Source organism: Gastrolobium bilobum, unplaced genomic scaffold (genome assembly GCF_033153095.1).
Source record: "Gastrolobium bilobum isolate Gb01-03AN ecotype WA unplaced genomic scaffold, APGP_CSIRO_Gbil_v1 utg82300, whole genome shotgun sequence".
NCBI lineage: Eukaryota > Viridiplantae > Streptophyta > Magnoliopsida > Fabales > Fabaceae > Gastrolobium > Gastrolobium bilobum.
The window spans coordinates 17,877-28,125 of record NW_026897861.1 but is presented as its reverse complement, the minus strand read 5'-3'; the positions used below and the strand labels follow the sequence as shown (position 1 = coordinate 28,125).

General features: G+C 31.6%; 1 protein-coding gene across 1 annotated transcript; it reads right to left on the bottom strand.

The window, feature by feature from the left end:
- Positions 1-5,236: 5,236 nt before the first annotated feature.
- LOC133310871 (large ribosomal subunit protein uL1-like) lies at positions 5,237-9,658 on the bottom strand. The gene is made up of 5 exons (XM_061511874.1): positions 9,495-9,658; positions 6,698-6,746; positions 6,172-6,337; positions 5,631-5,836; positions 5,237-5,386 (listed from the first exon to the last, which is right to left on the bottom strand). The coding sequence occupies exons 1-5, from the start codon at positions 9,620-9,622 to the stop codon at positions 5,333-5,335; spliced, it is 603 nt and encodes a 200-aa protein (XP_061367858.1). The 5' UTR covers positions 9,623-9,658; the 3' UTR covers positions 5,237-5,332.
- Positions 9,659-10,249: the final 591 nt, after the last annotated feature.

Sequence of the window (10,249 nt, the reverse complement as noted above, 5' to 3'; positions counted from 1 at the left end):
ATGGATTACTATAAATCTTGATAGTTCTCCTAAACCAAACAGCTCCTAAGAGTAAAATTGCCTCCATTTCGAAAGGAGATAAGATTAGTCTTGCCGATGCTTTTATCGGTAAAAGTGATTCAATATTTTTTTATTTTAATAATAAGCTAGTTTTAACAGTCGTATTAAAACAAATAATTAAAAAAGAATGTGTTAAGATATCTCCAGTTTATCTAAAAAAAATTGGAGCATGATCATATGTTGAAGATTTCGTTGGCTATCCGCATAGGCAATGATTAAGGTTGAAATTGCATAGTAATTTAGGCTATTGTTCTCAAGATATTATTAAGCAGGTTAAGTGGTACCTTAGAATCTGTATGGATCTTCAATTTTTTAAGTTAGAAATTATTTATAAGTTAAAGCTAATTTATTTTTAAAAAAAAGTTAAAAATTGTTTGTTGATTACTAGAGGTGCTAAACAAACCAGGGTTTTTTTGGCTCGGCTCGTGAAGGGCTGAGCTTACATGTCTAAAATTGATTGTTAGCACCAGACTTGAACTTGTATAAAAGCTCGTTTAATAAAAAGGTATCAGTCTCCAATTCAAAAGCTCGGCCTTAGAGACTCTTAGACTGGCCTAGTATATTATTTTTTATATTTTTTATACTACTTGTAATAGTCCTTTATTTCTTCTCAATCCATTTCACCCAATTTTATTGGTTAAACAGATTTTTTGAATGATTTTGTTCTATATTATGCGGTTTGGATATACATTAAATTTATGAATATTTATGAAATTACTAGTGTTGTTGATTGTATACTATGAAGCACTGACACTTCAAAATCTCTAACGTGTCGTGTCCGATACTTCCCGATACTCACCGACACTCCGACACTTCTCGACACTTCAATACTCGTTGCAAAGACTCAAAAAAGGTTCAAAGGTTACGTTGCGTACTTGCGTTGCATTTTGAGTTTCAACTATTAGATTCGTTGGATTATTATTACTATTTTATTTGAGTTTAATATAAATATTTGGGATATCTTATATTTATTTGCAAAATTGATGGATATTATAAGTTTAGCTTTATTTTTTGTTAAATTATTGAATATTAAATATAATATACACTACATAAATTAAAAATATTATATAATATCAAAATGTGTCCTATCGTGTCGAAATTTAACATTTTTTAAAATTAACATGTCGGAGTGTCGTATCATGTCGTATCCCGTGTCCCGTATCGGTGTCGGTGCAACATAGATTGTATATTCTGTTTGGATAAATTTTGTTTTCTTATTTTTTTTAAATTGGCTAACAGGCTAAACCAGACTTTTATTTCTGGTAAATAAGTCAGGCCACAGACCGATAATTATATTTATAACAGGTAACAGACTTGGTCAGGTTGATATATTTAAATACAGGCTTAGCCTTTTAATACCAAAGCTCGGCCCGTTAACACCCCTATTGATTACATAAAAATTTTAGTTTAAAAGTTACTTAAAAGGCTTTAATGTTTCTACAATGAATGTAGATAAATTATCTACATTCACTTTCAAAACAACGTCCTTTTGGGTTAAAAAATAAAAAAATTATAATAAAAAAGACTATTATAATCCTGAAATAAATTATAATTATAAAAATATCTTGATTTTCGCATCAAAGCGACATCGTTTTTGCTCAATGTAGATAAGTTATCTACATTAACTGTAGAATAAACGAACCCTACTTAAAAACATATATTTCAAAAAACTTTCTTTATCTCTACTGCTCTTCATTTAAAAAAAAATATACAATTCAAGAAAAGCGGATAAGAGTTTAAAAAAAAAATTCTATGAACTTTTGGCTTTTAGCTTTTTTTTATTATAAAAAAGAATTTTTTTAATTATAAGAGCTTTTCTCAAAACCTATTTAACTTTAAGCTTTTTTTTTTGAGGTTACTCAAAACCTATTTAACTTTAAGCTTTTTAATGCTTGTTTAGATCATCTTATTTTTAGCATAAGTTAAGCCAAACAAGTTTTGAGAAAAACTATGATAATGAAAAACTCTTTTTTTATAATGAAGAAAAAAGCCAAAAATTCCTATGATAAGTTTTTTTAAGCTCTTATTGGTTTTTCTCTAATTGTGTGTTTTTTTTTGGAATGAAAAGCCATAGACATAAAGAGAGAGAGAGAGATTTTTCTTGAAATATGTGTTTTTAAGCTAAATTTTTTAAGTAATCACTAAATAGCTTTTAGTTTTTTTTTAATTTTTTTTTAACTTTAACTTAAAAATAAGTTATAATTTAAAAAAGAGACGATACAAATAACTCAGTGGTGACCAACTGACCATCTCATACATCTCAACGACATACCAATTTTCATATTTTCCCTTAATAGTATGAAGGATTTAATGGTCACATACCTTTTTTTCTATTTCTTTAATTTTTTTTCCCTTTTCTCGTGAATAATGTGTATGGTGCGATTCTTTTGAACAAAAACCAAAAAAAAAAAAAAAAAAACTCATAGAGAAAAACTCATTAGAAAAATCTTAAGACGTTATATTAGATTAAGATTCTAAAGGATTTTAATGGATTATTTTTGGACAAAAAAATTCCTGATTATTCAATTAGAATTTTAAAGGTTTATAAAAAAGTCATGTGATATTCGATTAGGATTTTAAAAGATTGTTTTAAAGTCTGCCCAAATTCGATGTATTCAATTAAAATTTTAAACAAAGGAAAAATAATCGTGTGGTATTAAAAAATTTGATAGTTTTAATGAATTTTCTATTAGTGTAGATTTTCTGAAGATTTTTTTAGTGAAAAATATAAATAATATATCTCTCTATCAATCTCATCATAACTCCTGAAATTTCTTGAGATTTTTGTATGTAGTGTTTCACAATCTACCCTAACCTTTTATTAAAACAATACAAATGAATTGTTGTTGATTGGAATCAGAAAATTGTGGATTTTTTTTTTATAAAAGTTGATACCGTATAATTAATAGATGAATTTTTTTATTAAATTGAGAACTTTTAGGGCTTTTGTTCTACGTGTCAAGATCTTTCTATTCATATATGATATATGTGCTTTTCTGGAATATTGAAGCAGAATTTGTATTATCAAATTTTAGGGTTCATCATAAAAAATAAAAAACCTTGTTTAAAACGTTATTTTAATTTTTTAATTTTTGTGTTTCTTATCACCACTTGAATAGTTATACACTTTTGGATTTTTTAACATGCACCCAGTGCATGTTTTATTGGATGCTCCTTTACCAAAAAATGAAAACTTTTCTTCTATTTATGTCCTTATCTTTTGTTTAAATTCCCTTCCAGTCCTTTTTTGTTTCCATTTTTGGGCAAGTTCCACCAAGGTTGTGACCACAAAAAATGAGCTCTACACTTTTGTCCCAGTACACAAAAATCAAAACAACTTCACATCTTATGAATTCATATTGTGCTTTTGAATTTTATAAATTCTATTAAAATTCTTTAAAATTTAATTTTATAAATTTTAATTATAATTTTTTTTTTAAAAAAAGAAAGTCCTTATCTTTTGTTTAAATTTCCTTCCAGTCCTTTTTTGTTTCCATTTTTGGGCAAGTTCCACCAAGGTTGGGACCACAAAAAATGAGCTCTACACTTTTGTCCCAGTACACAAAAATCAAAACAACTTCACATCTTATGAATTCGTATTGTGCTTTAGAATTTTAAAAATTCTTTAAAATTTAATTTTATAAATTTTAATTATAATTTTTTTTAAAAAAAAAGTCTTTAAAGTCACTACAATTTTAGACAATCTTTTAAAATCTTGAAAATTTTTTAATAAAAATAATTTTTTAAAATCTTAATCTAATACATCTTTTTTATTCACATATACTTACAACACATCACCGTACTTTTATACAATTTTAGCCATTTAATTATAACTTAATTCATTTTATTCTTTGCACACAGTAGGACAAGGGATATGATCTGAGTGCTTAAAAAAGACAGACACAATGGAACTTACTATGACAACATTATTTTACGGGTTATATTTTTTTTATGTTGTAGAAAATTGATTATCTTATGTTATAAAAATAAAATTACAAGTGAAATCCACATGTAAAAGGAGAGAGAAAAAATAGATGTGAGACTCACCTCTATTTTGTGTATGTAAAAAACTTATATATCTTATGTAACATAAGATAAATATAACCCTTATTTTATACTTGTTAACCATAGGAAGTTAGGAGCTTTTGTCTAACCCCAAACAATCGTATCACTGAAATAAAGCAATCTTTACATTCATGATATCACTAACTGTCTTGCCTCAATATATAAATAAACAGATGGGGACAAACCTCTTTTCATTTTGAAATAATTTCTCAATTTTTTGCCCTAAAGTCAATATTCTCAATTATTAAAAAGTATAAGTACACTTAAAATCTTAAATAATTTCTTACTTTATTAATACTTTAATTTTATTTCATATGAATACATATTGACGAAAAAAATTGTAAAAAATGAATAATAAAACTTTTTCACAAATATTTTGAAACAGGTATCTTTTTTTTGGGTAAAGAAACAAGATATCTTAAATGACGCAAAGTTTAAGCCCCAGCCAAAATTACAATATAAAAGGAGAAAATATATTGTACCTTTTTTTATAAAAGAAACTCTTTCGAAATTAATGGAATAAATATTGCCTAGTTATCAGCTATGTACAAAATTACCTTATAATAATTTTTTTTTATAACAATAGTAAATGTCTAGCATTGATTGACACACGCTTAAATTTTTTTTATAAAATTATCAATTTAACCATCATCTAACACGCTTTAAGTTTTGGATTGAGTTGGTAATCAAATATTCAAAAGCTCGATCCTCACATCCCCATTATGTTAATAAATAATTAAATATTAAAAAACTTCTTAACATAGATAGACAAATACACATTATCCACCCTTCAAGTTAATGAAAAAAAGAGGCATTAGAAAAACATAATATAAACCCATTAATACAACCTTCACCCAATAAATTCAAGTTTTTATCTCTTTACAACATGAGAACAGCTGACACTTCAACCCGATTTTAGCATTAGTTCAGCAAAATAACAGGCCACTGAACACACCAAAATGGATAAATGCAATTAAGAGCAGAAGCAGTAGGCAAGGAGTTATTATAGCAATTAGCAAGTAAAGACGGGTAGCCCGAAAATAGCACGCCTATATTGTCCAACGTTTAAAGAAAAGAAGATCACGAAACACTAATCATAAAAATCATCCAACAAAACTGTAACAAGAAGAAAATTCCTATCCAGCTATTAAGGTAATGTATTAAGCGCGATTACAAATTCACTGAACTTGAAAGAAAAAAAATTCCCTCAAAATACACGGTAAGATTTCCCCATGGTGTTCTTCAGATACAAGCATCTAACCTGAAACCAACAATAGTTTGAATTACATGATTGACAGGTTCAACCAGATTGAATATTCCAAGAACATGAAACACCAGAAAACAATTCAATCGAGGCTCATCTAATATTGAAGACTATTCTTATACTAGCTGAATCCTCAATTACACCAAATCTAAGAACTTGCAAGTATATAGCTTTAAAAAAAAGCACAGTAAAATAAAAGCTTTAATGATTTTACTATATGTCATGAGAGTGTATTACTCACATTTTGCCAGTTCTTTTTCAACAAACTGACAAGGAAGTTAACGCTCAGTTGCACATTTTGGAAGATTTGCTTTTCTTCCATACTAACATTGCCCACTGCTACTCCCATGCAGAGCACCTTCTTTAGCTGAAATTTTACCATGGCCTTAGTCTCATTAACCTTTGACTCAAGAGATTCTTGGTGAGTGACAAGTGTAGGAAACTTCCCTGGAAAGTCATGCAAAATATCAAAATCAGCTAAAGCAATAATTGAAATGTGAAAGAAACAGACAATACAGAAATTCTTTCAAACAAAGCAATTCACTACAGGCAAGGGAAGGGGGTGGATAGTGCATCAACCAGAGGATACAAGAGGTCATTAAAGAGATTTTTATGCAGTTAGTACTTCAAAACAAAATATATATAGAACAAAAGTGGCCGGAGATTAATAAAAAGACTGCAATACCTCATTTTAAACGATAAAAACAGAAACAAATCACCAAGTACAATAGGAATGTGCAAAAAGCTCAAAAGTCAAAATCCTAAAGAAAACCAAAACGTGCCTGCCTTGTTGAGACCAGGACCCAAAAGACGGGGAATCTGCTTTATGACTGCCTCAGAAGCTAAAAAGGCATGGTATTTTTTAGCCAGTTTTTTTACCAGCTTCTTATTTTTGTTGAGCTTTTTCAAAGCTTCAACATCCATGTAGTCCAATCCTATCTTCTCTGCCTGCAGATTAGAGAAATAAACATTAACACAACAAAATTGGCAACAACTGAATGATTATTATTTAAGAAAACTCTAAAGCACACAATATAAAATCACCACCATAAAACCTAAATGAATGACAATGCTCTCAAATACCGGGGCCATAAAATTACATAAGCATTGTATCATTTCAAGAAAATGAAACATTACTAAGAATCATTAATTAAAAATATTAAATAGCACACCACTAAATGGAAAAAGGGTTATAGTTGAAATAAACATAAAACCTGTTGTAAAATACTGTAAAGTTTGTAACTCGGGTTCATTAAAGCACCTAATTGAAGATCCTATCCACAGAACAGTTTGAAAGCAGATAGATACCTCCTCAACGTGTTGAGCATCACCGAGCATGCAAATTTTCATTTTGGGGCGAGGGATTGTTGGGAGGAGAATATTTGAGAAAAGGAAAGGTTTAGAAAGATTTGGAGGAAGAGAACACTTTTATTACTACACAACTTTTTTTCCTTTTGGCTTGTTTTTTGGCTTGATACAAAACGATGGAGGACACACCTATTTATACTAGTGACACCTCCTTAACCAATGGCTAGGATTGTGCCAACACTATTCTCATCTAATGGCTACAAATTATTCTCTAGAATTCTCCACAATTTTCCTAGCTAGATGCTTCCATGGTAGTTTCTAGGTTGAACTATTCTAGATATTTCCATGGAGTAATCTAGAGTGGATTACTCTAGAATTTGGGCTAAACTACTCCTAAAGATTATTCTAGAAGTTGGGCCAAATAATAACTAAGCCCAATGGACCAAAAAACTAAATCAAGTTTATTTTTTCACACCCCCCCTCTTAAACTTGATTTTGTAAACCAATTATATTTTGTGGAACACATTTGTCCGGTGGCTTTGGGATTGGTGGAAGATAAACAATCTTTATTGGTGTTTGTGGCGTCTCCGGTACATACACGATCTCTGCTAGATTTGACCAAGTAATCCTTGGTTTTTCCCTTTGCTCTTTCTCCAAAATATCTTCTTTCTTTTGCTTTTCTGGCACATCAATGAGAGTTTGTTTTTCTTTTATTAGAATTATTTCTCCTTTGTTTGTCTTCTTTGTTGGTACTCCTCCTGACTTGTTGCTACTGCTCCTAGGCTTCACTTTTAGTTTAATTTCTTTGTTGTTGTTGCTTCTTCCTGTTGATGGTGTAGATGCAAGAGTTGTTGGAGTAGGACTTGGTGGCGAAGTTTGATCATTTTCTTCTTGAACTGTCTGCCCTTCTGAGTCATCAACATTTCTAAAGAATACGCCTTCAACTTTCATTTCTTCAGTTGCTATATGTTTTTTTTTCTTGGTTGTCATTGTTTCATCCAATATGAAATTTCTTTGGGGTTCTATCTTTGATTCTGGCAGTGTTAGTACTGCTTCATTCTCCTCTTCTTCCTCACGTTCCTCATCACCATCATCGACGTCGTCAGGATCACCACTACGCTTGCTGTCACCTTCTCCTCCTCTTTTTTCTTCATGTTCTTTCATCAAATCGGATTTATTTATCCATTCAGCAGCTTCTGTATCTTCTTCCATATCATCAATATTATCAGCTTCAGCTTTAGTTTCTTCTTGATGCTCTTCTTCTTCCATAGTCTCTGATTTCTCTGACTCCAATTCATTTTGGATATCGAATTCTGATTCTGGATTGCTTGATTCTGTGTCTAGATACCATGTATTATCTTGTTCTCCTACATTGTTGTTGCGTACCATCAACAGAGTGCCATCTTCTTGACTTTTCTCTTCCACATAGTTTGCCTTCTCCTCAATCCTCCTTGTAGGGGCTCTACATTCAGAAGCATAATGGTCGAACCTTTGACAGTTGTAGCACTTGATTTGTGATTTGTCACGCCTTGGTTGGAAGCCACCTCTTCCATGACCTCTTGTTGAGCTTTCTCTTCGATCTTCATGGGCATAGTTGTTGTTGAAGCCTATACTTCCACGTCCACGACCTCTTCCTCGACCACGATATCCTCCTCGTCCTCTTGTGTTCCCAAAGTCTTCTTCCTTTCCTTTGAAGTTGAGTTGTGTCTTGAGTAATTGTTCACCAACCCCTTGCTTTTTCTTTTGCTTCTCCTCATATGCTTGTAAGGAGCCCAAGAGTTGCTTTATTGTCATAGCTTCCAAATCTTTTGTTTCTTCTATGACAGTAACAATATGATTGAATTTCGAGTCTAAATATCGCAAAATTTTCTCCATAATTTTTACATCATCTATCTTTTCACCATTTCTTTTTAATTGATTAGTCACCGTCAAGACTCTAGAAAAATAATCGGAGATACTTTCGGCATCTTTCATGTGTAAAAAAACTCACTTCTTAGAGTTTGAAGACGTACCTTCTTGACCGGTTCAGCACCCTTGTAAGAGGTTTGTAGCTTCTCCCATGCTTCTTTTGCGGTGGCTGCCTCCGAAATCTTCTCAAAAGCATCTTCATCCAATCCTTGATAGATGAGATAGAGAACTTTCTTGTCTCTCTTTCTTAAATCCTTCAAGCTATCCCTTTGAGCTTCGGATAGAGTAGCTCCTTCTTGTGGCTCATTGTAGCCTTTCTCTACCACTTCATACACATCTTGTGATCCAAGGAGGGCCTTCATCTTGATGCTCCAATTATCATAGTTGCTCTTGGTGAACATAGGGACTTGGAAAGGAACCATGTTGCTACTTGTCATTTCTCTAGAAAGGTTCTTAAGGCTCTTGATACCACTTTGTTGGGAGGAGGATATTTGAGAAAAAGAAAGGTTTAGAAAGATTTGGAGGAAGAGAACACTTTTATTACTACACAACTCTTTTTCCTTTTGGCTTGTTTTTTGGCTTGATACAAAACGATGGAGGACACACCTATTTATACTAGTGACACCTCCTTAACCAATGGCTAGGATTGTGCCAACACTATTCTCATCTAATGGCTACAAATTATTCTCTAGAATTCTCCACAATTTTCCTAGCTAGATGCTTCCATGGTAGTTTCTAGGTTGAACTATTCTAGATATTTCCATGGAGTAATCTAGAGTGGATTACTCTAGAATTTGGGCTAAACTACTCCTAAAGATTATTCTAGAAGTTGGGCCAAATAATAACTAAGCCCAATGGACCAAAAAACTAAATCAAGTTTATTTTTTCAACAGGGATGTGGGGCAACTTGACAGAGCCACTAAAACGCTTATCCTTCTGTGGATCATAGTTTTTCAGCCCAATCTGGAGTTCAATGGTTTGAACAAATTTACGATTTTTCTCCTTGGAATCAGCCATGATTCCTGAGATAGCTTCTCTTAGAGCATCACTCTGAAGCTTACTGCACAGTCAACAGTCAAAAACAGATCAGAAACCCTAGATTTTCAAGCGCGTCATTGCAATGAACAATTTTCTTTAACATCAGAAACACCATACGAAATGCAACGAACACAAATCATCAATGAAAAATGATGAATAGCAAAACGCATAAACACGCTAAAATATGAGAACAGAGGGACAAGTAGGAAACGAAAGTATAAACACCTCATATTCGAAACTTAGGCTTTTTCGAATCAGCTGTGAAAAAATAATTCTGCACAAAACAAGAAAACAAAAAAAATAATCAGCTGAGAAGGAAGACAAATCCAATAGCTGAAAGCTCTTATGAGAGAAGGTACCGCAGGAAAAAACCCTGAGGTGGTGTTTGGTTGGGAGCTTTTCAGCGGATATCTATGTTTGTCAAGTATGGCTTTTAGAAACACCATGTTTGTTTCAACGTATTTTCACTAAAAACCTATTTATCCAATTTGTATGGATTTATGAGAAACATAGACATCCGCACTGTTTAGAAACCCAATTTGAAGATGGAATTTTTCGGAAAACCGGTTATCTGGCTTTTAATGCACTGTTGATTTCATAAAGTTA

Coding starts and splice junctions, on each gene's coding strand:
- LOC133310871 (XM_061511874.1), bottom strand. CDS start 9,622: ATGGCTGATTCCAAGGAGAAAAATCGTAAATTTGTTCAAACCATTGAA. Junction 5,837..6,171: donor TCCTGGTCTCAACAAGGCAG/GCACGTTTTGGT, acceptor ATGACTTTCCAG/GGAAGTTTCCTACACTTGTC. Junction 5,387..5,630: donor TGAAAAAGAACTGGCAAAAT/GTGAGTAATACA, acceptor TGTTGGTTTCAG/GTTAGATGCTTGTATCTGAA.